Raw genomic sequence first — 27,913 nt, 5'->3', positions numbered from 1 at the left:
CTTCCCTAATTACCTCTCAGGATCTTGGGCAGACACACAGACATGTCTGGAATAAGTTTCAAACTGCTGGGTCCGGGACTCAAATCATAATCAACTATGTGGCAGTCCAGCAATGTAACCACTACGCCATCTGCTGGTCCCCTAAAGGAAATCTTAAGTCCTAGAACTAATAACTGAATTTTGAATATGCAGCAAAATGCCAAAGTCAATCCCTATGCTTTAGTTTTGTGCAGCTTCTCTGTAACCTTCAGTAGTCCAGTGTATCTCCCAGGAGTTATGGTTGTTTGAAGTTAGAGAATTTTCCATCTCCAGTATCAGATTCAAAGTAAAGATAGGAGCCTGGTACCCACAGGAAATGCAATTCTACCTGTCTGTCTGTGTCACCTTCATCAAGACCTCAAACACTAGAACCGACTTCTCTGATGTGGTCACCTGTATGAGCAGATGACTGGGATTCAACCCAACCTCTCTCAGGTCACAAACCACAGAGAGCCATTCAAGGCAGAATGACAGTAGTATATCCTTGGATTGAGGTTCTTAAGCATGTGCCTCCTTGCTGGAGTCCAGCTGCATTGGGCCCAGATCACGTGTCAAGGGATTCCAGGGCCCATCTCTTCTGAATGTAGGACAGGGAATACCCTCATCTGCAGTTGATGAAGATGATACTAGTCACAGGTCTTCTGTTTAACTTTGGGCATTTATCTTCTCATATCTAAAATTCAGGAAATGGACAAGAATTAGGTTTTCACATCAGAATCTTTTCTTTATATGCAAACTTGTTTGGAATCCCATTGCATAACAAGTCCAAGTTGGGCCTAGCTTCAGTGGCCTAGGTGGGAAGGCACCACAAGCAATGCTCAGCAGAATGGGAGACCTAGGTTTGGTTCCCAGCCCAACTTAAACAGGCCAGGTTCAGTGGTACACACCTGTGGTCCTAGCTAACTGGGAGACTGAGTAAAGAGGATTGTAACATGGTGAGACCTTGTGAAAAATACCTACCTCTCTTTCTCTTTTGTATCTGTCCTCTCTCTCACCAGAAAAAAAAAAAAAAAAAAAAAAGAACAAAAGAGCTCAAACAGAATGGTAGGTCTGGATTCCTTCATCTGTTCATCTGTGCTGATCACAATTCATGCCCAAGGAAGAACCTTGTAGAGATCCTAAAGTCCTAAACAGTTGAACCAGCAAACCTTTTCAAAAGGTCTGTAATAGTGCTGGTTTTTCTTCCTGTCCTTAATTTTTCTGGCAGCAATGTCCATAATAATGCTGTGAAATATTTTTTTTAGCTGATAATCCTTTCCTTTGAATCACACCTTTCACTTGCTTATGAAACCTTTTCTTCCATACAGAAAGTACCTCATCTCCTAAAACTTCCTTTTCTAGAATGGAAATCTGAGCCTTCTCTAGTTGTTAAGCTGCGCCTTGCTATGTCCAGGCAGAACACTAGGCTCCAGAAACTTCCTGCAGAGGTAGTCTTCAGATTAATTTAGCCTGGGAGACTGTCCTCTTTCTTTCCAAATTGTCTATCTTCACTTTGGAGTGGCTATCTCCAGACTTATCCAAGGGGAAAGAATTATCATGTACTAGATGGTTTCTATTTGTTATATGGCTTAATTCTCTCCACACACTGCAATGCTCAGAAAATATATATTTTGTGAACACCTATAATGTGGCAGGGCCTGTTGTCAGAGGTATGTTAAAAATGATACCAACAGGGCCAGTAGGTGGTATAGTGGTTAAGGTGCTGGGCTCCCACATGGCCAACCACAGGTTGAGTCCTGAACCTGGTGCCTTGAAAATCACAACAAGTGCATGTGTGCATGTTTTCATGTGTTCATGTGTGCTCAAAGTCCCGAGAGGAGAATGATAGAGAAGGGATTGTGGTGTGGCCATCCCCTCTGGGGGATGATTTTCAATTTTCTTTTCTCTGTCTCTCCAGCAAGCTCACATGTCCTATAGCAAAAATCTCTCTTAAAAAAAAAAAAAGATACAAGTTCTCTGAACTAGAAAACAAAGAAGTAGAAGTATATGTATATGACTTAAACAAGTTCAGAGACCACCATGTGCTATATAGAACATGAAAAATAGACATAGGCAAGCGGGTGGTGGTATACTGTTAGCTGGGGTAGTTAGAGAAGGCTTAGGGAGGAGGTGAACCATATGATGGGATAAGAATGCTAAGAAGGACTTACTCATATGTTTGATCTGAAGGAATAGTGTATTAGACAAAGGGAACAGCAAACACAAATCTGAATGCCCTTGACATTATGAATGGAGCTTAGGGAACATAGGGAAAGTGGTAAGAGATGGGATCAGACAAGTAAGGAGAGACTAGCAATAATTCAGCAGCCTTAGATGCCATTCACCAGTTACTGCATGTTGGCCTTGACAGGAAGCATTTTATTTGAGTTACCTTATTTAAATCTATATGGTAAATATAATTTTTCCATTATATGGATAAAAACAAAAACAAAAAGAAAAAAACAGGATGAACATCTGAGAAATTAACATGGAATTTCCCCCAGGGTACAAAGATTACTGGAGTTAGAAATGGAACCCTGGCCTTGCCAAGCCTAACCGTTCTCCTTCATATCATTTACAGACAAGACTTGACCCACCTTATACTTCTCCTTAGCAGCAAGAACTGTCCTTGAAATGATGTATTCTTTTTTTGTACACTTTGCCTTCTTTCTCCACAAAATGTTAGCTGTCTTTAAACAAATAAAGATGCATTTATATGTCTTTATTCTTTGTTGATTTTAAGCTGGCTAATTTTAATTAGCATCTAATTAGAAGAAAAAAACAATTGTTGGCCAGCCAGAAAGTGATTTCCTATTACAACTATTCATTTTAGCAGAAATAAGGGGAAATTAATGTGGTTATGTAATCAGTAAGTTTCCTCATGTATTTCCTTATCTCCATCCTTATTGGGTATCCTTCTAAACTGGAATTATCTTTCATTTGGACCGGGATGTTTAGATTCTAAAAAACAACGTTAAGGCCCAGTATCTGGCTGGTGCAATTGGTAGCATAACAGACCACAGAGGTGGATGCCATATGCTAACTATAGTTTGAGTCCTCAGCTAGATCAGCCTGGAAACACGCTGGATGCATGCATATATGTTCAGGATCCTGGTGAGCTGAAGATTACAAAGAGAGGATTATGTGATGGTCAAGTCTGATAGAGGGTACTTCTCTTTCTCTTTCTCTTACCTGAAAACACATCTATGATGAATAAAAAAAGAAAAAAAGAAAATGAAAAATTTAAAACACAACTTTGAGTATGCTATTTCTCCAATTACAATCTCTTAAGGATGGGGTCTGTAGACGGTATATTGGTTATGTCACTGGACTCCCATGTAACCAATCACGGTTTGAGTTCCAGACCCAACAGCTTAAAAAACACACTGGGCACATGTGAGTATGTGCCCACAGCCCAAGAGGACAATGAAAGAGAAGTGATTGCAGTGTGGCCAACCCCCAGAGGGTGATTTTGTATTTTCTGTCTCTCTGACAAGTGCATGTGCCCTATAACAAAAATCTCTCTAAAAAAGAGGAAGAAGGAAGGGGGGGAAATAAAAAGACCTCTGAAGGACTCCTTGCTGTCTACCAAATTCTACGAGCTCCATAGTTTCCTAAGTCTACTGTCGACATTTTTGCCTCCAGTCATTTCTCCTCATCTCCACAAAGAGAGGATATGATTTGTGTTCTGTTCACTTTCTCTGCATTTTCATATTCAAGTTACTGGTCCTGCTGTTCTTTCCATTGGGCACACTTCCCCCGGCCTCTTTTCCATGGTGCCTTTCAAATGCCACCTCTACTTGAAGTCTTTTTCAGCCTCCAAGACAGCATGAGGTTTTTGACCTATTCCAATCTCCAAACACTTTATTTGTTCTTCTCCTATGGCATTTGGATACACTTTTCAGTATGGTTCATTATTTATGCCCTTTCGAAGCTCTCCTACCAGATTCTGAGCTCCTAGAGGACAGTGGCCATTTCTTTCTTTTTTTTTTTTTATTCTAGTGGCTAATTTTAATTAGCATCTAATTAGAAGAAAAAAACAATTGTTGGCCAGCCAGAAAGTGATTTCCTATTACAACTATTCATTTTAGCAGAAATAAGGGGAAATTAATGTGGTTATGTAATCAGTAAGTTTCCTCATGTATTTCCTTATCTCCATCCTTATTGGGTATCCTTCTAAACTGGAATTATCTTTCATTTGGACCGGGATGTTTAGATTCTAAAAAACAACGTTAAGGCCCAGTATCTGGCTGGTGCAATTGGTAGCATAACAGACCACAGAGGTGGATGCCATATGCTAACTATAGTTTGAGTCCTCAGCTAGATCAGCCTGGAAACACGCTGGATGCATGCATATATGTTCAGGATCCTGGTGAGCTGAAGATTACAAAGAGAGGATTATGTGATGGTCAAGTCTGATAGAGGGTACTTCTCTTTCTCTTTCTCTTACCTGAAAACACATCTATGATGAATAAAAAAAGAAAAAAAGAAAATGAAAAATTTAAAACACAACTTTGAGTATGCTATTTCTCCAATTACAATCTCTTAAGGATGGGGTCTGTAGACGGTATATTGGTTATGTCACTGGACTCCCATGTAACCAATCACGGTTTGAGTTCCAGACCCAACAGCTTAAAAAACACACTGGGCACATGTGAGTATGTGCCCACAGCCCAAGAGGACAATGAAAGAGAAGTGATTGCAGTGTGGCCAACCCCCAGAGGGTGATTTTGTATTTTCTGTCTCTCTGACAAGTGCATGTGCCCTATAACAAAAATCTCTCTAAAAAAGAGGAAGAAGGAAGGGGGGGAAATAAAAAGACCTCTGAAGGACTCCTTGCTGTCTACCAAATTCTACGAGCTCCATAGTTTCCTAAGTCTACTGTCGACATTTTTGCCTCCAGTCATTTCTCCTCATCTCCACAAAGAGAGGATATGATTTGTGTTCTGTTCACTTTCTCTGCATTTTCATATTCAAGTTACTGGTCCTGCTGTTCTTTCCATTGGGCACACTTCCCCCGGCCTCTTTTCCATGGTGCCTTTCAAATGCCACCTCTACTTGAAGTCTTTTTCAGCCTCCAAGACAGCATGAGGTTTTTGACCTATTCCAATCTCCAAACACTTTATTTGTTCTTCTCCTATGGCATTTGGATACACTTTTCAGTATGGTTCATTATTTATGCCCTTTCGAAGCTCTCCTACCAGATTCTGAGCTCCTAGAGGACAGTGGCCATTTCTTTCTTTTTTTTTTTTTATTCTAGTGCACAGATTTTTGCACAATAAAACTACCTAATAAATTCATTGAATGTACTTGTTTGGGGGGAATTTGGAGCTTTTTCCTTGTTTACAGTATCTGACTGCACTATCCTATTTTGCTCTTTCAGCCCCAAATCTCACTGAGGCTCTGCCATTTCATACTCCACCCACCACAAAAGCTGTAACCTTCAGATAAGAGGAAAATCTGTGACAGTTTTGAATAAAATCAAGATGCTTATCATATTTATTGCAAGTAACCGAAGTATTAGAGCTTTGAAGGAGTATTATTTTACTGATTTATAGCAAGTTTATTTTCTTTTTTAGTTTATGTCTCTCTACTGAAAAAGAACGTAAGCTTAACCTTTATATTTACAGAATACAGTGATGCATCAGACCAAAGTTGTATGAGGTACTTGGCATTGTGTAATGTTAAAGGACATTGGCCACCATTCACCAATGATGGTATTTATTGAAATAGAATGCAGTGAACATAAAGTGGCCCAGGCCATGGTTGTAGAATGGACATAGTGTGAGTTAAGTTACTTAGGCTAAGGTGTAATAGAGCATGTTCAAAAGATGTCAGAAAAACTTTCCCTGGAATCCCTATTGACTTGCTGTATGACTTGGTATATTTCTGCCCCTTTTTGCCTTGAGTTTTGTCATCTATAAATTGAGAACTTTTCTTTGTTAAGATCTTGGACACTGGCATTAGATAGACATGGGTTGAGATACAGGTTCTACCAGTTACTGATGGTGTGACTGCAGGTAAGTTCTTTAACCCTCTGAGCCTATTTCTTCATTGCCAAGGAATAATGTAACTTTCTCCACAGTATTGTTATGAGACTAGAGTGAATTAAGGAAGATGGATAGGAGCACACAGTCTCTGGTACACAGTAAGCTCTCACTGAAGTGCAGGTGCTCTTTATTACTCTGAGTTCTGTAACATTTGAAATTCAGAAGCAGTGTGTAGCATCATAAGGAAAGGGTGTTTTTGTTTGGTTGGTTTTTGGAGAGTTTTTTTTGTTATTGGGTGCATGCTCTCGCCAGGCAGACAGAGAGAGACAGACAGACAGAAAGTGAGAAATCACCCTCCAGGGGGATGGCCACGGTGCAATCCCCTCTCCTCCATTCTCTTCTCGGGACCTTGAGCACGCACACACACGTGCCCGGTATGAGTTTTAAGCCACCGGGTCTGGGACACGAACCGCGGTCGACTACATGAGAGTCCAGCGACATAGCCATTATGCTAACTGCTGGTCCCAGAAAAGGGTGTTGAGAAGCCTGGAGTGGGGAAGTGGTAGGAGTGGCAGACAGAAACTGGCATTGTTTCTATGCCAGTGGTCTAATATGAAAAGGTGCAGGCTAAGAAGACTATTTGGGAGAAGATGGAGACAGTAAGGGATTTGGTTAGAGAGTCAGAGAAGAAAATGACTCAATGAGCACGGACAGGAAATAAAGTCTAGCAGTCATTCAAAGTCTTATCCTAGAGCATCTAAAATGTCTCTTGATCTCTAATCTGTGTTTGATAAATGACAGATATACTTTCTCTTCTAAGAGGGTAAAGGATGCAACTTTATGGGATATCTAAGATACGTCAATACTGCCTAGACATTGTACATATCTTGTAACATTTAATTCTCAAAAAAAAGTGTTGACTGACTCCCAGCATAATGGCATCCATCCTTCCTCACTGGAGCAGATGGCCAAACTAAAGCCAGCCTTCATCAAGCCCTATGGCTCAGTAACAATTGCAAATTCTTCTTTCCTGACTGATGGTGCATCTGCAATGCTGATCATGGTGAAGGAGAATGCCCTGGCCATGGGATATAAGCCAAAGGCATAGCTGAGGGATTTTGTGTATGTATCTCAGGATCCAAAAGATAACTTTACTTGAACCAGCATACAGTACTCCAAAAGTTCTAGAAAAGGCAGGATTAACCATGAATGATATTAATGTTTTTGCATTTCATGACGTTTTCTCAGGTCAGATCTTTGCTAATTTTAAAGCCATGGATTCTGATTGGTTTGCACAAAACTGTATGAACAGAAAAACCAAGGTTGGAGTGCCTCCTCTGGATAAGTTCAATAACTGGGGTGGATCACTGACCCCAGCTTCCTAACTTGACAGTTGTGTTTTCTTGGGCAAGTTAATTTCTCAGTTTCTTCACTGGTTAAAAAGAAAAAAAAAAAAAGAGAGAGAAAGAAAAGAAGAAGGAATCATGACTGCCTAACTCATGAGATTGCATAATTTAAATAAAACTATGTATATCATAGCAGTTAGAACATTTCCAGGTAGATAATTGTAATTTCGAGTATTGATTTTGTCATTATTTTATGTAACTCTCATTTTTATGGATAAGTAAAAACACATTTAAGGAGACTAAGTTTCTGATCCAAGGTCATACAAGCAATAATAAACAGAGCCAAGATATAAACCTTTGCCTACCTTGGGAATCCACACTATTTTCGTTTGTATTTATTTGTTTATTTCATAAGAGGAGGGAACAGAGAGGGACAGGGAGAGAAACAGAGCAACCGACACTCACTCCCAAGTCTTCACACCACAGTCTACCTCAGTCTCAGCCTGTCCAGGTTGCGGTTGCCCAGCACACTCAGAGAGGTTCCAAGTTGCAAACCAGAACCTTCCTTATGTGGGTCCACGTTGTGTCACCTCTGTGCTACCACCTGGCCTCATACTCTGTTTTTCTGCTAGCCTAGAAGGTGAGAAGTAGAAGCAATACCATCAAACTGTGAGGGAACACTCCCTCTGAAATCAGAAGATATTTCAGAATAAGTGTGAGTACTCCAGTAGCCTAGATGAATAGTAATTCAAATTGGTCTGGATCCTTGTATAAAAGGGAAGACATCTATATTTTCAAAAACTTGATTGAGATCAGATCATTTTATTTTATTTACATCCTTCTCAATATTGAATCCCATTAAGTGCTTACGTCATTTCTTTGCAGCCTTGGTCCCCTGAATCAGCACAGTAATCATTAGTGTGTGGTCTTCTTGTCAACAGGGTCCAAATGGGGGCCCATATGCCACTGCTTAGTGATGAAATTCTTGGCCAGAACACAGCCCACCATTCCCCTCCACCCCTCATCCTTTCTCCAAGCATTACAGTGATCGCTCTCATCCTCAGGAACTTTCCATGGGAGAGACTGTGAGTCATTGGCTACTAAGGCTTTGTGAAAGGGAACTCAGCCAGGGTTTTAGCATTTCAAGTGAAAAGCCCCTGGCTGGCTGAGCCAAGGCCCCGTTTCTAGAGGACCTCTTGTCCCAGCTAGCTTGAGAGTGGGTTGTGGTCAAGGGGGTGTGAGTCAGTGGAAGGAATGAAGAAAGATCAGTCTTATCAAGGTCATCCTTATTACTGCATCCGTTTTTCTCCACAGAGCCTTCTGAAAACACTAGACTGATAAAGCTAGAAGGCCTGCATCATTCTTGAATTTTGTCTCATCTAATAGTGGCCTCTCAGTAGAGAGCAGTTTCTATTTATTCTCTAATTTCCTGGCATATCTTTGCTATTCAGACCTCTCTATTGCTGCCGATGGTTTCACTGTGATTGCCTGAATGATAGGGAAAAATCTGGATTTCAATGCCACCTTGGATCTTGCCATTTAACCAGCTGGATAAACTGATTAGCAGCTTACTCTTCTGAGTTTCAAATTTCTCATGCAACAGATGCCTTAGATTTTACCTGATTTTATTCATACACGTAACAAGTGTTTTTGTGCTGTTAGAAGAGAGATACACAAGTCAATTTTGTTCACTGATCTTTGATGGTATCCAATGTTAATTAATGAGAAAAATGTTGTGAAAAAAAAAAAAAAAGGCCAGGAAAAAAACAGGTAAGTCCAATGAGGTTAAATAAGATACTACTGGGTCCAGAAGATGGCATGGCAGTTATGTCGCTAGACTCCCACATGGTGGACTGAGGTTTGAGTCCTGGTGCCTTGAAAATCAGTCATGTGCATGTGTGCCCAAGATCCCGGGAGGAGAATGGAGGAGAAGGGTTTGCAGTATAGCCATCCCCCTAGGGGATGATTTCTAACTTTCTTTCTTACTGTCTTTTCTCTCTCTCTCTGGTGTGCGCAGGTACCCTAAGGCAATAATGTCTTTAAAATAAAGATACTACATATATTCTCAAATATGTAAGGCTGGGCAGCATATTAAAAATATTATTATTGTTTATAATACTCTGGATGAAAGTCATCTCTGGTGTCTGTCCTTTTCACATTGCTTATATTTACTCTCCACATTCTCTTACCTTGAAAAAATGTGTCTGGCCTTGTCTCTCCAGTTTCACTGCCGCCTGTCAGAGCTCGTTTTCCATCTCTCGAGCTAGGACAACTACCATTACCTGCTACCTCTTTTCCTTCTCCATCTGTAACACTGTGAGGGGAATCTATTTTTAAAGCTCACAGATACGAATACAGCCACAAATAACAAAAGGACAAACTAAAGTTGATACTCCCCTAAAACTTTCCATATTCAACAACTTCACTCAAAAACCTTACATGATTTCTAGTTGCTCATCAACATGTCATCTACACCCACAACACACAGTGCCCAGTTCAGAGCAGGATTAGTAAAATTGAGCCACATCTTTTACCAGCTTTGCATTCCATCTGTGACTTCTCCCTGCTCTGCTACAGCCCAGTAGCCATGCCTTTCTCCTACCACTTGCCAGTGAAAGCCAAGGCCGAGCTCATGGACTACCCTTCTCTGTGAAACTTAATTCAGCTCACCCTGATGGGTCAATCATTTTTCACAGGATCTGGTTTCCTGGGGCAACAACCATAATCTCCATGGGTGCCCATAGACAGAAGAAAAACATCTAACTGAACTATCTCAACATAAAGCCACCAACACCACCAATGCTAAGACTAGCACCATACCTCCAATGATTAAATAGTACAAGGTAAAAAATCACTCTCAACTGTCAAAGACATATGATTCTAAATCAATAATTGCAGGAGATAATAGACATGACACAACCTTCTTAACCATCTCAGGAATGTAAGATATAATTATTATCAGTTTATTCAGTGTGCTTGTCTTCATTCAAACACTTTTATTCAGTACCCACTATGTGCCAGGCAATGTGCTGTGTGTTAACAATGCAAAATAATAGACTCAGGCCTTATTATGGTACACTCTGCAGGCCCAGACTTGGGGCTGAAGAGGAAGTAGAAGAGACTCTATTGCTACATTCTATGGCTGCAGTTACCCCAATAGATTCCCTGAGGACTAGTCACTACAACCAGCCTGGACTGGTAATTAATCTTCTAGATAGTTGTGCAAATCCAGATACCTATGCAAGCGGGAAACTGGTAGGTTACTGAAGAACCTATGGATATCTTAAGGGTATGCAAAAATCTTACTGACAAGAACATCTAGAATACCTACTAATGATCACTAAACACCAGAAATTTTCATCTTTCTTTTTTCCTTATTAGGTGTAAATTGCACTACAACCATTTTACTGTCGTGCTAACATTTAAAGTATAATGAAATCTTTTGACAATATGATCAACACTATGGCCTTTTCCTTAAAAATATGGACATATACACAGAATTTTTAATACATTTCCAGAAAGTACATTTACTCCCTACAATAAAAATCCAAGTTTAAAGAAAAACTAAAATCTCTGCTTTAATATGAGATGGTATCAGTGGATTTGAGGACATTAACTTATGATGAAATCACAAAGTCCTCCCTATTATCCTGCCTCTGGTTAGTGATGTATTTATTCCAAAGTCATAAATACAATCTTCTAGTGCCACTTTTGTCAACAGAATAATTCATGTAATGATAGTATTTCTGCACATAACATTTTATTTCCTTCAAATAGTTCTATGGACATTGTCTAAATTTGTTACAGATTCCTTATGAGCTCAGTAAAGAATATGATTGCCTTCTTTTACAGACTCATACACAAGGCGTAGAGGTGTCTTAGCAAATGGCTGTGATCTTGGGGAATGACTGACTTCAATCAGAAGTCAATTATTTTATTCAATAGAGTTGTATTATTATATGCCTGCTATCTGGTAGGCACTGTGCTAGGCACTGGGTCTATAACTCACAGCCCACTATCTTGTCTCAAAGTCTGTCCCCACAGATGAAAGCATATTTTGTTTGAAAATTGATGGGGGATAATGCAGCATTTCTAATTCAGTGATGCTATCTTACATTTTAATAGCATACATGAAGACAGTTTAATGTGGGTTGACAGTTTTTAAAAGCAGACAAAACTGAATTTGAATCCTGAGTTTGGCACTTACTGAATGACCTTAGGCAAATTACTTAAACTGTCTTAGTTTCCAAAGTTTATTTCTAAAGCAAAGATTAGCAAACTACAAATCTGTGGACCCAGTCTAGCCAGCTGCCAGTTTTCATGTGATTCTTGGGCTAAATATGGATTCTACAAATGTAAAGGAGTGTAAAAACAAACGAACAAACAAACAAAAAAACCCAGCAAAACCAAACAGGTGAGAGAGAGAGAGAAGACTACGCAAGAGAGACTGCATGTATCCCCACAGCCTACAATATAATCATGCACTGTATGTAACAATGTTTTAGTCAATGAACTCCATGTAAGATGTTGGTCCCATAAAGACCATATCAGCTGCACCATATAGACTAGGTGTGTAGTAGGTTTGAAAAATACACTCATGATGCTCACACCAAATCACCTAAGACACTTTTTTTTAAGTATTATTTTTTATTTAACTTTGTCTATTTATTTATTTTAATTTGAACAGAGGGACAGAGAGAGAGAGAGAGAGAACATGAGAAAGCAAGCCACCAGGTCCAGGACTTGAACCGTGGTTGGCCATGTTGGAGTCCAGCGCCCTTAGTTACCACGTTACTTGCCAGGTCCCCTAAAACACATTCCTCAGAATGTTTTCCTGTTTTTAGGCAACTCTGTGCCTGAGTCTGAATGCCAGTGTCTGAATCTCTTTGTCTTCTCACCAGCAGCATGATCTTGAGCAAATCACCCAACTTCTGTACCTCAGTTTCCTCGTATGTCGAGTAGAGATGATACTGGTACTGACTGCAAATGATGTAAGGTTACATATATGTTAGCATGCATAAAATACTGAGACTGGAGGCTTGATATCATGAACATTTAAGAAATGCTGGCTACTCCCAGCTGTGGTGGCACAAATAAATGGTAAAACACTGTTCAGTGAGGCTAGGCCATGTGGGAGATCTGTTTCCTGGACTAACCTGTACAAGCTAGGAGTGATGGCACAAACTTAGCACAAAGCAATTCTAGCTACCTAGGAGGCTGGGACAGAGTTTCGTTATGGAGAAACCCTATCAAAAATACCTGTCTTCTTCTTCTCTCTCCATCTCTCTCGCTCTTCCTTTTGCTTATGAAAGAGAGAGAGAGAGAAAGAGAGAGAGAGAGAGAAGGAAGGAAGGAAGGAAGGAAGGAAGAAAGAGAGAAATGTTAGCTATTCTTATTAGTGCCATCATTACAATCATCATCAATTCTTCAAAAGGTATTTGCTAGTATGTAAAAGAGATCATATTCTTCAAACTGTATAGTGACCTTCTCATAGTAGGAACTAATAAATGTCATCTTTTATTATTATTATCATCACTGTCATCATTATCATCACCATCATCATCATCACCATCACCACCATAGTTTTCAAAGCTCTGTCATGTATACCATCTCATTAGAGGCTCCCAACTCAGTTGTCGATGCTATGGTCTCCCTCTAATACGTGAGAAACGTGCAGAAGTGAAGAGGTAGACACTGAGCCTGGAAGAAGCAGAATGTGCACTAGGGTCAGAGATTTTGCATTTTGGACCATTGTGTCCTCTTTCTACACCATGCTGCCTCTTCATCAAACTATCTAAGGATCTACTCTTTGTTCGTTTTCTCTGAATGATGTGCTTTGAGTACTGGGTACCTCTCTAGGCCGGCAAACATGAGTGTGTTCCTGCCTGGCAGAGTTCTGCAGACAGGAAGCTGGGATAATTGGATTCCAGCCATTTGGTCTCAGAATTGTATTTTTAACCAGCCAACTAGTGATAACCAAGCCTGATGGAAAAAGCCATGACCAAATAAACAGAGCCCCCCTCGTACAAAGTCATTGTTTATACTGCAGATAGGGATTCAGCAGCAGCAGCCAGCAGCCTTCTAAGGGCTCCTATCCATGGCAGAGCTGGCTTCAGAATATGCCAGACCTCAGCCTGCCACTGTGGACAAGCAGAGGTACCTGCAGTAGTGGAGTGTTTGGGTAAGGAGCCAGAACATTTTGACAACAGAGCTTGCATGTTTAAATGAGAACAATTTTTTAATTGGTTTGGGTCAAAGGTCATGGCAAGACTCATTGGAGAAAAATGTGTATTCAGAAGGATGTAGTATTAGAATGAGTTGATGACTATGACTATAAAAAATAAGTAACACTTCAAAATTAGTTCATGAAAGGAGTAATTATATCTATATATTACCCCATTTCATGTAGTCCATAAACCAGTTTTGCTCAGATTTTCTTTAAGACAATCCATTCAAATAGACTATTGTTGGGAAATATGTCATTTTGTGTTTCCTGATAGTGTTGTAGCATCGGTAATGAAAATTACCCTTAAGAAATTTCAATATTTTTCCTGAAATATAGAACAGAATAAATGAAGTACAGTTAGCGGATAGGAATTCACCATGATGACAAATACATTTTGTTTTTACTCATGGATATTTACTGTATCATTTGGGTTATGATCTAATAGTTCCTTTTTTTTTTTGATCAAATAATTCTAGCTTTGATCACTAAGACCTCCTTCAATTGGTTTCCTTGTCTCTTTGACATACTCTCAATCACTGTCATTTTATTTATGTATCTTATTTTTTAGCATTTTCTTTTTTTGAGGCACAAGGTGCTCCAGGTTCATTTGGTATACTTCTTGCTCCAGTCCTAGAATCAGTCCTTGTTTACAAGGAATCCTACTTACTTTCATTAAAAGCAAGATTCCATTCTTGTTATTTTCTGGCCACATAACTGTTAATGAAGATGTTTCATTCTAGTTGTACTGATATGAATTGAGAGCTTTAGCAGATGAGTTCAACTCTAGAGAATAATAATCCCTTAAATCTTTTTTTTTTTTTTTGATAAGTCTAGGCAGAAAAATCGCTAAGACCTTTCATTATAAATTTAGTAGGAAAAACCATCTGGCTTGCTGTATTGTAAAACAATCCAGCATAGTTACAGAAGGATCCTTAGAATAACAGTGTTATTTGTCAGGGGTCATTAGGAGAAACACTGATAGTATCTTCAGCTTTGCCACGTAACAGACATAGCATGGTATATTCCTGAAATTCATCCATGATACTAAACGTGTACTCGTGCCTGGCTATTACAAGATGACAGTTCTTACACAGATGACCATAGATTATTATTTCTTCTCCATCTTCTCTCAAGGACTTATTTGTGATCAGCATAAAATCTCACTTATTGCACACTGCACAGTCTATAAAGTTCAGCAAGAAAGACCTAAGTATTACCAAGCAAGTATTACCCTTAATGCCGCAATGAAGTCTTCCTGGATTCTCTGTGTGTGTGTGTGTGTGTGTGTGTGTAGAGAGATTTTTGCTATAGGGCATGTATGCTCACCAAAGAGACAGAGAGACAGAAAACAAGAAATCACCTCCCAGGGAGATAGCCATGCGCAATTCCTTCTTCTCCATTTTCCTCTTGGGATTTTGGGCATGCATGCACACGTGCCCAGTATGAGTTTAAGCCACCAGGTCTGGGACTTGAACTGCGGTCGACTATGTGGGAGCCCAGTGATGTAAGGATTATGCCATCTGCTGGTACTTTAGTTCTATATGCTAAGGAAGAAATTAACTCTTATTAGGATAGTCTTTCTCCACACAGTTTCCACATATTGCTAAGCAACTTCACAAATTATCTTAAAGTTAATTTATCTCAATGTTTGCAGATAAAATCCTTTTAAGAAACAAAGAATTTATCCAAGATAGAGGAAAGAGTTGAGGAAATCCAGGATTTGAATGTCAAAGTGGTTCCAGGAGCTATCCAGGTGTTGGAAGTGCTCTAGGATCCCAGCTATCTTCTTGGCCTCTTCCTTCTGTTTGTTACATAATCCTTGTCTTCTTGGCTGAGTTTTCCTAACACGGCTGCCTGGCATTTGGCCAACCACCAACCAATCCCTGGCCTGTCAAATGACCATCCAAACAACCATCAACCCAGCTGTCACATGAACTGTTTCCTGAGCCTGTCATCTACCTCAGTTCTGTCCCAGGGTAATAGGCAAAGGCCCTACCAGTGCTGAACATGCCTGAACTTAAGAAGGATATAATTGACCAGTTACCATGGTCTAGGATGGTCATTTAAGGTTCTCTATGTTGTCTGGTGGGGGAGGGGACGTGTGACAATTCTTTTCCCTTCAACCTTTCACGCCAACCTCATGAGTTTGTAGTGACAGGAAAAGACAAGATACTTTGACATCAAAGGACTTTGTAAGATCATGGTTTGCAATACAAATGGGAGTGACAATCTCTGAATGTGAAAACATAGGTTCAGCTTGGTGTGGTTGTACCTGATCACAGCAGCCAGTGAGTGGCAGTGCAAACAGCTGAAGGCCACAGAAAAACTCTCCTGTTAATTTAGGAGGTTGACATGGACAGGGGACTGTTTATGAGGTATGTTACACAAATTGCACCGTTTCTAAAAATCTAAGTTTTTTGTAGTCATACTTTAAATTTCATCTTAAAAAAAAATTTTTTTGGAGAGGTTTTTGCTATAGGGCACATACACTTGCTAGAAAGACAGAGAGAGACAGAGAGACAGCGAGAAATCACCCTCAGGGGGGATGGCCATGCTGCAGTCCCTTCTCCATTCTCCTCTAGGGATCTTGGGCACACATGCACACGTGCCCGGCATGAGTTCAAGCCACTGGGTCTAGGACTCGAACCGTGGTCGGCTACATGGCAGTTCAGAGACACAGCCATTACGCTAACTGCTGGTCCCCATCTTAACATTTTTTAATGTGTAATGTCAATCACATCTACCATTTTTAAGGGCAGTGCAGTGCAAAAAAAAAAAAAGTTCATAAGAATTTTGTCCTCTCCTGAGATTTTTACAAGATTTTTTTTTTTTTGGTCAAAACCTGCTCAATACTTTCAGACATGTTTATATTTATCTACATATTGCACCATCAAAAGTTCAATGACTAGACTCTTTAAGGATTAAATACAAGGAAATAAGCAATAGAAAGCCTGTAAACCTTGTTAAATTTTAATTAAATAATAATTTATGTATAATAAAACAACATATACATGTTGTTTTAGTGATTTATAATAGTTTATAATAATATTATCTCATGTGTAATACCAATCCTGTATGAATACTCAAAATCACTTTATTGTGGATGATCTAGGGTTTTGGCTACCCTTTGTCCATTAAAATTCAATAAAGCTCCTGCTGTTTAAGTGACTGGGTCTATATGCCTTGAAGTCTGATTTCCAGAAAAGCTTGCCAGACAAACAGATACTCAGATGTTTAAATCTTCATCTGATTATTTAGAGCCCTTTGAAAGCTGCTGGGATTCTTTCTTAAGTTTTCATATCGGCATATAAGTTATCGAAATTGAAAATTTCATAAAATAGATCTGGCGTGTAGATGCTAACACTTAGCAAGTTTCATTAGTTAAGGATACTAAGACATAGCATCAGGCTAATGAAACCATAGAGAGAACCTCTTGAAGAATGAAAAAATTGGGAGTCCAAATCACCATTTAATTATGAAATTAACTTCAAGTTTGACTAAAATAATAGTAGCTCATATCTATGAGCACTGTGTCAGGCATGATATGTACATGACGAACATGCCTTGCCTCATTTCTTACTCACTGTTGCTCACTGAGGGAGGTTCTGCGATTGTCTCTGTATTAGAGAGATGGAAATTGAGCCACATGGAGGTCCAAGGTTGCAAAGCTATGAAGTGATGGAGCTGAGGTTACAATATTGGAGAGTTGACTCTCAACCACTATCACTCATCCAGTGGTCAGTGAAATATCCAACTACACTGGACAAATAAATCTTGGCTCCTCTCTCGCCGAAAGCTTGCAACTTATCTGGAAACATGCTATTCAAATGCACATACAGTGTATTTAACAAACTAGAACAAGAGCTATTATGAGGCAGCTCATATTATCAAATGAATTATAGAAGCAGTGCTGTTTGTTTGAAAGAGGGATGAGGAATATTTTGAGATAGTCAGAGGTGGCTGTATGAAAAAAGTGGTCACATATAGCCAATTATATTTTTCAAGATTTTTCAACGTATCATAGAAAAACAGCTGAAGAAGAAAGAAGAAAAGTTTATGTTTCTTTACTTGGGAAGTGAAAGTAGTTACATGCCCTGTGAATCTGCCAAGTTGTGGCAAGATTCAAATGAGTAGTGTAGACACGTTTTTGAGATATATGGTAGAGCAAAACCATGTTGTGCAATAATTATTCTCACCTTTTAATTTTCCCCTAAAAGCACTTTAGGAATATTGGAATGCTCATTTAGGCTAAGATCACATGTCTATTAACCTTTTTTTTTTTTTCTTTTTTTTCCCCAACTTCTGCTTGGCTCTCCCTCACCTGTGGGTGTTTTCTGTTTCAACTAAAAGTGGCTGTTCCTCTGTCTCCAGCTTCCTCCTGCTCTTCTGCAATAGACCAGTTCCTGTCTAACTCTGAACGTGCTCTGTAAGTCTGTCACTGTGCTCTCAGTCTGCCTGTATGTCCATTTTTTTCTTCATACGGAATGTCCTAAGTGTCCTTTTCTTTTTCCTTTTCTTTCGTTGCTGGACAAGATTGAGGGTGCACATGGGAGTATCATAACTGTTGGCAAAGACCTGCCAAGACCAAGGTTCCTTCTGAACCTTGATTGCTATTGATCTATAGACCAAAGATTCATACTATATAGGAGGTTTATTTTATTTTACTTAATTTTTGAAATGCTATCCAGGGCTATTTACCTGCTTTGGAAGCCTGCTCTTATCATGGCCTTTATAAGTTCAGTGGGAAATGAGCACTGTGCTGGGGCTGAATTCACCCAGTATCATTGTGATTTTCAAGGTTCTCTCATTTGGATTATCTCCCATGTCTCAAATCACCCTCCACAAGTGGTGAACTCTTTCATACTTCTAAAACATCGATTATGACCAAGTTAAGGTATTTTTAATTTAAAAACTTAGCTTTATAGTTGTAGAAGAGTTTCAGGATAATTGAGCAGAAGGTACAGATATTTCATATATTCATCTCACTCCTCTTCATGCGTAGCTGCCGCCATTATTAACATCCCCCATCAGAGTGGTATGCTTGTTACTACTGATGTACTTAACATTGACACATCATTGTCATCCAGAGTCCATAGTTATGTTAGCATTCACTTGGGGTGTCATATTATACATTCTGTGTTTGTAGAGATGTATAACAACTGGGACCAGCAGGTGGCTTGGTGGTCAAGGACTCTGGACTCCCACATGACCAACCATGGTTTTAGTCCTGGACCTGGTGATTTGCTTTCTCCCTTTCCTTCTCTCTCTTTCTCTCTGTCCCTCTATGCTCAAATTAAAATAAATAAATAAATAAATAAATAAATAAATAGTTAAATAAAATAATTATTTAAAATATATATAACAAATGTATTTAACATTATACCATTTTACAGAATAGTTTCATTACCCTAAAAATTCTCTGTGCTCTGCATCTTTTCCTGACACCCCACCCCACCAACCTCTGATGACCACTTATCTTTTTGCTGCCTCCACAGCTTTGCCTTTTCCAGAAAGTCACATAGTTGGAATAATACAGTATGTAGCCTTTTCAGATTGGCATACTTTACTTAGCCATATGCATCCTAGTTTCCTCCCTGTCTTTTGGTGACTCGATAACTCATTTCCCTTTAGTGCTAAATAATTTTCCATTGTTAAATGAATTACAGTTTATTTATCCATTCACCTATTGAAGAATATTTTGGTTGCTTCCAAGTTTTGGCAATAAAGCTGCTATAAACATTGATGTGAAAACTTTTGTGTTGACATTAGTTTTAACTCGTTTGAATAAATACCATGGAACTCAGTTGTTGCGTTGCAGGGTAAGAGTATGTTTAGTTTTAAATAAACCACCAAATTGCCTTTCAAAGTGATTTACCATTTTGCATTCCAATCAGCAATGAATGAGTTCCCATTGCTCCACATCCTTGGCAGCATTTGATATCATCAATATTCTAGATTTGGTCGTTTTAAAAGGTATGTAGTGGTATCTCATTTTCATTTGCATTTCTCTAATGACATATGGACTATGTCATATTTCATATGCTTCTTTGCAGTCTGTGTGTCTTCTTTGATGAGATGTCTTTGAAGTCTTTCTTTGGCTTTTTAAAAAAAAATCAGGATGTTAATTAGTTAATTTATTTATTGATCTTCCATTACAAGAGAGCACATGCACTCGTGCATGAGAGGAAAGCACCCTTAATAGAGTGTGGTCACACGGCAATAATTTTTCCTCCATTTCTTCCTCTCATCAGGATTTGGGGTTTATGCATATATGCCCCTGGCATTTTTCAAGCAGCAAAGGCTAGAATCAGAACCTCAGTTGGCCATTGGGATCTAGCTTCCTGTGCACAAAAGGGCTTAACCACTGTGCTACCAGGCCAGTCCCAGGATGTTCATATTTTTTATTATTAAATTTAAAAGTTCTTTGTATATTTTGGACTTTATCAGGTATGTTTTTCTTTCAAAAATATTTTCTCCCAGGGTAGGTTTGTCTTATATTTTTATTCTCTTAAAAGTATCTTACAGAGTAGCAATTGTAAGTTTAATAAAGTCCAGCTAATCAATTATTTCTTCTATGGATTGTGCCTTTGATATTGTTTCTAAAATTGGCCACAGACCAATAGTCATCTGGATTTTTTCCTACGCTATGTTCTAGGAATTTTCTAGCTGTATGTCTTCCATGTAGATCTATAATGCATTTTAAGCTAATTGTGAAGGATGTAAGATCTGTGTCTAGACTTGCTTTTTGGATGTCCAGTTGTTCCAGCACCAGTTATTGACAAAACTACCTTTACTCCATTGTACTGACTTTGCTCCCTTTTCAGAGATAAATGGACTACATTTATGTGAATCTATTTCTGGCCTCTCTGTTCTGTTCCACTGGTCTGTTTGTCTGTTTTCTGGCCAATACCAAACTATTCTATTTACCATAGTTTTACAGTAACTCTTGAAGTTGGACAGTGTCAGCCTTCCACTTTTTTCTCCAATATTGAGTTGCCTACTTTAGGTCTTTGCCTCTTCATAGACACTTTAGAATCAATTTGCCAATGCCCACAAAATAGTTTGCTGGAATTTTTGTTGGGATTATATCTATCAGTCAAGTTAGGAAGAACTGACATTTTGAGAATATAGAAACTTACCCACCATGTAGAAGTATCACCCCTTTGATGACAACTAAAAACACCTCCCAAATGTCCTCCAGGGGACAAAATGCTCTCTGTTGAGAACCACATGTACCTGGTCCAGGAGGCATGGGTCATGTGAGAACCAATTAAGCACTAGGCATTGGTCTCCAGAGCAGTGGGTTTGACCAGGTTTATCTTCTGCACATATGATCTCTAGTCTATGGGTCAAGACACTAAATTTATACATAATTTTACTCAGTTGTAAAATGAAAATAATATCATCTCTTAGGATTATTTAAATGAAGTAATTCACAAACAAACTAGTCCATATGAGTCCACATTATTATAATTCAAAACATAGCATCAGTGTAAGTCCTGTGAAGCCAGCAGTAAGTCGTTTTGTCAACATACGATGCCACATAGTGGACTGGTGTTTATCTCACAAAATGGGCTTGACACTGACCTCAGAGAACTGAGTGATGATGGTCCTTCTCACCTCTAGAGCGTTCATAGGAATGGCTGCCAAATGCTGGGGTCTGAGTAACTGACAATGAGCCTGCCTGCAGTTGAGAGGGATTTAAAGACAATTAACATACTGAGCACAACTGTGTGACACTGCAGAAAAACAATAAACACTTAGTCGGGTGGCAAATTTCACTGAGATGCTTAGAGTCAACTTGCTGTTTGATTCATCTAATTGATTTACTGTTCCAAATGGCACCAAAAAGAATCAAACAAATTACAGTTCCATTGTTTTTCTGGCCCTGAGTGGTTCATTCATCTCAGCCCTCTCATATTGCTGAACACTAACTAAACTGAGTCTGGTAGAGGGAACGTAACGTGTTTGAATACAGCTTGAGATGCTACGTAGCATTCATTCTAATGAGTAGCACAAAGACCCTGGCTTTGCTGAGAGGAAAGAAATCTAAGTTCTAGTCCTAATTCTGTCACATACTGTGTAATCCTAGCCTGCTGTTTTCTCCAGAGCTTAGTTTTTCCACCTTTAATGTGAGTAATCTGGGTACAGTACCTTGTTCTCTACCTGTGGAGCACTGCCCAATCCTTCTCCCCTTCACCATACCCTCCAAAGGGTGTAAAGAAAGGAAATCAATTGTGTAAGGAGTGTTCTTGGTGCAGTTGAAGGTGGCTATTGATTCTTATGCCTTCTTTCTTCCTTCCTAGGTACACAGTTCTGCACAGTGGACATCACCAGGAACTCGAGAAACTGCCCATACACAATGACCCAGAATCCCTGGAATCATGCTTCTGATTGAGCATGTGGCTCAAATTATCCAGTCATTCCCATTCATGTTTGCATGAACAGGACACCCTGCATCACTCCTGATCCTCATTACCACCAGTGAGGCATAAGGCAGTGGGAGCCAAGGGCCCAGGACAGTATGTGGAGGACAGAGTTGGGCAGGACTGAGGCCAGAGCACCAAGGATCTCAGAGTTGTGAATGAACTTCAGGCATCTTCAGGTCCAGCCTCCTACCCTGGGATAGTATCTTCCATTGCATCCTTGAAAGTTGGTCAGTCTCTGCTTGTACATCTCCAGGGATAGGAGCTCACTACCTCTTAATGCAGTCCCTTCAATTGTGGAAAAGCTTTCATTTTAAGGACATTCTTTCCTTTGTTGGGACATAGATCTGTCAAAGCTTCAGCTTCCACCTGGGGCCATGCAGTTGGCTCCCTCTGAGAGTTCTTTGATATTGGAAGACAATGATCTGCCACCTACCCACCCCTTTCTTTCTTCTTCTTTTTTTTTTTTTTTTTTGGAGAGTTTTTTTGCTATAGGGCATGTGCACTGGCCAGAAAGACAGAGAGAGATAGAGAGAAAGTGAGAACTCACCCCCCAGGGGGGATGGCCACGCCGCAATCCCTTCTCCTCCATTCTCCTCTCGGAATCTTGGGCACACACGCACACACGCTCGGCGTGAGTTTAAGCCACCGGGTCTGGGACCTGAACCGTGGTCGACCACATGGGAGCCCAGCGACATAGCCATTACGCTAACTGCTGGTCCTTCATTCTTCCTCTTCTTCTTTTTCTTAATTACCAGATGTCACATACATTCACCAGAGTGTGACAGAAAGAAAGAGAGAGAGAGAAAAAGCAAACCCCCTCTCCCGACAATGATGTGTGGTCATGCCGCAATCTCTTCTCTTCCATTTCTTAATCCTGTTGGCATTTTGGGCACACATTGCATCTGTTGTGTTTTTCAAGTTGCCAAGACCAGAATTCACATCATGATCAGCCCTGTGGGATTCTACTCTTTTAACCACTATGCTGTAGCACTTGCTCTCAGTCTTCTGTTTAAACAAAACATTTTTTTATTTTTCTCTCCATTCTGGCCATTTCTGGACATGTGTTTGGAGGGTGAATTAAAGACAACTCTTTTCATTTGATAGTTTGAGGTTAGTTTGATATCTATGCCAAGATGTCTATCTAGAAGGACTGAAGTACTTACAGGTACTTTAAGAGTTTTGTTTGATAACCATGAGTATTTTTCTTTTCTTTCTCCTTGGGGATAGACTTGAGAGACTCTGCTTAGGTTTTGGCTTCAGATCTATTACCAAAAGGCGCCTTTGCAGCTGGTGTGGGGTATGTGTGTGTAATGTGTGTGTGTACACATACGTGTGTTTAAAGGTGCCATTTTCTTATTGGCATATTGGATGGAGATAAAGACATTTGTTTACATAAATCTTGATTCACTCTCCTTCCATGGCCATGGGAAGAGGACCCTTCCTCCTTTCCAGGGAACGCTGATTGATTTTGGTCTTAAACCTAGAGTGTGGGAGGGAAACTGAGTTGCTCTTATGAGACACCTTTTAGGGAGCATTTAGGGCCCTGTGCTGAGGTGGCACCTCTTCTAAGGCAGGGAAGTTTTCTCTCTTGGGCCAAAACACAAATGCAGTCCAACTTTCCTGGAACTCATTGACTCTTTGCTTATGAAGCTCCAGGGGCTTCCATTTTCTACATTTTTTTTTCTTTTTTTTGGAGAGGTTTTTGCTATAGGCCACATGCGTTCGCCAGACAGACAGAGAGATAAAAAGCGAGAAATCACCCCCCAGGGGGGGGATGGCCACACCCGCCGCAATCCCTTCTCCTCTATTCTCCTCTCGGGATCTTGGGCACACATGCACACGTGCCTGGCATGAGTTTAAACCACCAGGTCTGGGACGCAAACCGTGGTTGACTACTTGGGAGTCCAGCGACATAGCCTTTACGCTAACTGCTGGTCCCTACATGTGTTTTTTTTTTTTTTTTTAATCAGCATCTCATTCCCTTTAACTCCCCCAAGAAGATGCTTCTCTTTCAATGTCACAACTCTCACTACCTTTTTCTTGGAGTAAATTATCCCACAGGTTGAGACTCTAAAGGAACATTTTTTTCAGCTGACTTTCTTTTGCTGCTGATAAAAACCCACTTGAATGGATTTTTTTTGCTAATCCTTACAGAGAGACAAAGAGAACAGGAAAGGTGGGGTGCATATGGCTTCCCTAGTTCTCCTGGCCCTTCTTGCTCTGTTGATCCTTCTTCTAAGTGAGCTCAGAAGCCACAATGACCCCCTGAACCCTATTTTATCCATGAAGGCAGAACCCATCAGCCCTCCCTCTTCTGTTTGTCCCTATACGGTGAGAAGGGGTGGTCAGGTCCCACATAGAATTAGGGAAACTAACCATATGGTTTTAGCACTGAAGGTGCTACAACCCAGAAAAGCCCATAGTCCCAGGCAAACTAAACATAGTTTCTCAACATATTGATGAGATCCTTCCTGTGTTGAGGATAACATTCCTTTTCAAGGTTGGTTTTCTCCTCCATTGTTTCATGTAAAAGAGAGATTAATGAATTTGGAGGTCCAGAGTTCTCCATATACTGTATGAACATGGTCCCTGTTCTCTTCCAAGACAAAGCACCTTAAGAGAAGGACTAACCAGAGATAATGAGAGCCAGTGTGCAGTGAGGAGGAGTACGCTTAATGCTTGAAGGCAGCTGGTGAACTTTGTTTAAAGCCCTTCAATGCTGAAGGGATCTGCAACTTGAAACATACATGTATACACACAAACATAAATACAGCAGGAGTTCTTCTCTATGAAATGCTTTTCTTCTAGGAGCTTAGCAATCATATGTGTTTATACAAAATACTCTTTGTCAGTGACAGGTCTCCCATATTAAAGGACAACTGAGATTCAAAGGCACTCAAAGATTACAGCATAGGTGAGGAAATGAGATTTTACCATATAACAGGATTCTGACCCCCTTCCATGATCTAGCCCATGATTGCTGTCTGTGGTTACAGACACCCTGGGAAAGGAAAGGACAGCAGCTGTAGGAAGAGAAGCCCTTGTCACTACCAAGAGTGGTCTGCTTTGCAGAAGAGAGCTTCACAGGCATGCTTTGTTATCTTTTGCACTATGGCTGGGATGGTGTGGGTGATGAACCACATGTCCACCTTGGCGATTTACAGGACAGAACCAGATTTGTTCTGTTTGGACAGCTGCTAGCCTGGCATTACGTACATCTGTGGGTCCTAGAAATCCATATAGCATGTGTATGGAAGACTCAGAAAGAGAAGACTTACAGCTTGCCCAAGGAAGGAGATCTATACCTTGCCCTTTCTCTAAGAAGGCCATCCTCTTCCAGGAAGCCTGCAATGTCAAGATGCTCCTGGGAGAGGAGGGCATGTGACCCCAGCCATGTCTGCCAGATGGTCTTGACAGTCATAATGACGGATGCTGCAACCGCTTGTCCTCATGCTTGGGATCAAAGAGATTCTCCAGGATTCTTCACTTGTGCAGCCCTCAAACTTTCACTCCTAGCCTCACCATTAGCAACTTGAAAACAAAAGAAACAAAACCACTTCTTCAACTGACGCCCAAGTATGTGTTTGCAGAAAAGGCTTTTCTTTCCAAAATTTTACTTCCTATCTCACAGTATTTCCACTTCACGCTGCTAACCTGCTCAGTCCTGAAGCACATTGCTGTCTAGCTGGGGAAGAGGGGGAGGGCATGGGAGTAGAGAAGGGAGGGATGCAGGGAGGGGCCAGGGAGTGGATATAACTAAATCGCCTTTACTATTGTCTTTAAGCAAGAACAAATATAATGTCTTCTTGGTGCTGTGCAAGTTATCCCTTTGGTTGTGTATCTTTATTGACAGATTGATGTTGCTTTTCTATTTTTCTCTATTGCTCTGCTTTGCTCTGGTCAAAAATCTCTTCTGTAACACCTGGTCTGGGGCGGGGGGGGGCGGGGGGGTGGGTTGGAAGACTAATGCATTTACCTCTTCTAGTCGAAATCTGCAATTTCTTTTATATCCAGGCTAGACAAATATTTGGTTTAGATTTAAACAATTTGCAGATGGCTTTGAAGGCTTGAGTATAGGACACTGCATTGCTTTGGGCCTAAACCAGAACTTGCCTCATCCACAAAATGGAGATAATCTCTGAGCTTGTAGAATTGTGAGTGTTCCAGCATGGGTCACCTAGGAGCCACCATTAGGATTTTCACCAAGTATGTGTTCTCCTTGTACTGTTATTTACTCCGTATCTTAAGTCAAGTTTTCACTTACGTGAATTTATTTTAGAAGGAAATATTATATCAGTATTCAAAATAGAAAATCAGTATTACTTGCCATAAATAGAAAGCAGCCATAGAGATAAGTAAATGAAAACAAAACATGGCTAGTAAGTTTTAACTAGGTGCCGATGCTCAGAGGTTGTCCTCTGCTTCTGGGTTCAGGAGGGAGTCCAGGAATGAGCGATGGAGAGCTGTCAGAGCCACCTCTCTTTATCTCCAGAGAAGCCGACTCTTCCAGTCTCTTGCAAGGGTTAAAAGAGATAAGCTTCCAAACATTAGAAGCAAGTGTGATTTAATAATTGGGTCATCAGAAGACACATTTTTGCATAGAAAAATATGTCATGACCTTTTCCAAGGACCTAATACAAGTCGTATTCCCCACTTTTGGAAACATGAAGACAAGTGAAACTGCTTATAGTTTTACCCGTTCTTATGTTTGATTCAGAGTAGTTTTCTTCTTCCCTTTGTCTTTTATTTCAGCTCACTTCAGATCACATCTTAGCTCATGGTAGCAATGAGAAAACATACTTAGTGAGCTCCTTTCTGCTAGCCACTGTGTTAAGTGCTTTACATGGATTTTCCCATTTAATCTTCATAAATCTTTGCAAGATACTAGCACTTTACAAACGAAAAAGGCTCAGCTGAGACATCTGGAGATTAGCCCAGATGTCTGGAGGTAATATAACAGACCAAGAAGTGTGGATTTGGAATGCAAACCCAGGCAGTCAGATTCTAAAGCCTGCCATCCTAAATATGTGTCACAGTGTTCATTACTGGGGTTAATTTATTTTGTATTTGTTTGTTTGATCCTGTGTTATGAGGAGTCGTGAGCAAGTCTCTTTCCTCAGCTTGCCTCAGAATTTTTCCTCCCACATTAGCTGGGGACCTGGAGAGGAAATTCAGACCTGCCTATTCCAGTCTCAACTCGGCCACTCACTTGTTCTTATTTTCTTTTGCTCCTGCTTCCACTTCTCTGAGCCTTCATGTCCACCTTGAAATAATGCAGGGATTCAGATTCCTGTAGACTGATCATTATCAAGTCCCTTGCTGCACTGATCTTTCAGGCTTTCTAGAATTCAGCAGCCTGGGGTTCCTGAATAACCAGCAACAGACTGAGAACCAGATGTGTGAGCCACAGAAAGCACTGGTCCTGTATAATCCGGACTATCAAGGAGGCTGCCCAGACCAGGGGTGGCCCCTGCAGAAGGCAGTTTGGCTTCCCAAGATTTCCTGGTTGGAACCTGGAACACTGTAGGGCTTTATGCTTCTGCTGGTCCCAGTGCAGATCAGCTCACAGCTGCGGACATGCAGGCACTTCAGTTCCCTTAATTTTCTCACAACAGCTTGTGGGGAAAGATGGTCAACTTCATTATATGGGAGAGGGAAGATTTTGTCATGGGAAGTGTGCCCAGGACACAGAGCTTATACAAAGCAGACATCAGGAGTAAAAACACTCAGGTCCCTTTATTCTAATGAAGTGCTTTTTTCCTTCTATTCTTTTAAATTTATTTCTAAATATATAAATTGTAGCTTTTTAGACTGTCAATTATTGGTTACGCAAGTGATGTGTTTATGAACTCTATCCCCACTGTAAAATGTTCCAACTATATAAATATGGAAAAATGACTCTTG

The 27,913-nt window shown here is 40.2% G+C and overlaps 1 protein-coding gene across 1 annotated transcript in view; it reads left to right on the top strand.

The window, feature by feature from the left end:
• Positions 1-22,245, top strand: part of HTR4 (5-hydroxytryptamine receptor 4) — a 124,197-nt gene extending 101,952 nt beyond the window's left edge. Inside the window, exon 10 of the mRNA XM_014587657.2 lies at positions 21,887-22,245. Within this exon, the coding sequence (XP_014443143.1) occupies positions 21,887-21,974 (88 nt within the window). The 3' untranslated portion in view covers positions 21,975-22,245. The remainder of the gene's footprint in view (positions 1-21,886) is intronic.
• Positions 22,246-27,913: the final 5,668 nt, after the last annotated feature.

Source organism: Tupaia chinensis, unplaced genomic scaffold (assembly GCF_000334495.1).
Source record: "Tupaia chinensis unplaced genomic scaffold, TupChi_1.0 Scaffold000228_1, whole genome shotgun sequence".
NCBI lineage: Eukaryota > Metazoa > Chordata > Mammalia > Scandentia > Tupaiidae > Tupaia > Tupaia belangeri.
Note: the sequence above shows the minus strand (reverse complement) of the source record. Positions and strands in the feature narration are given on the sequence as shown.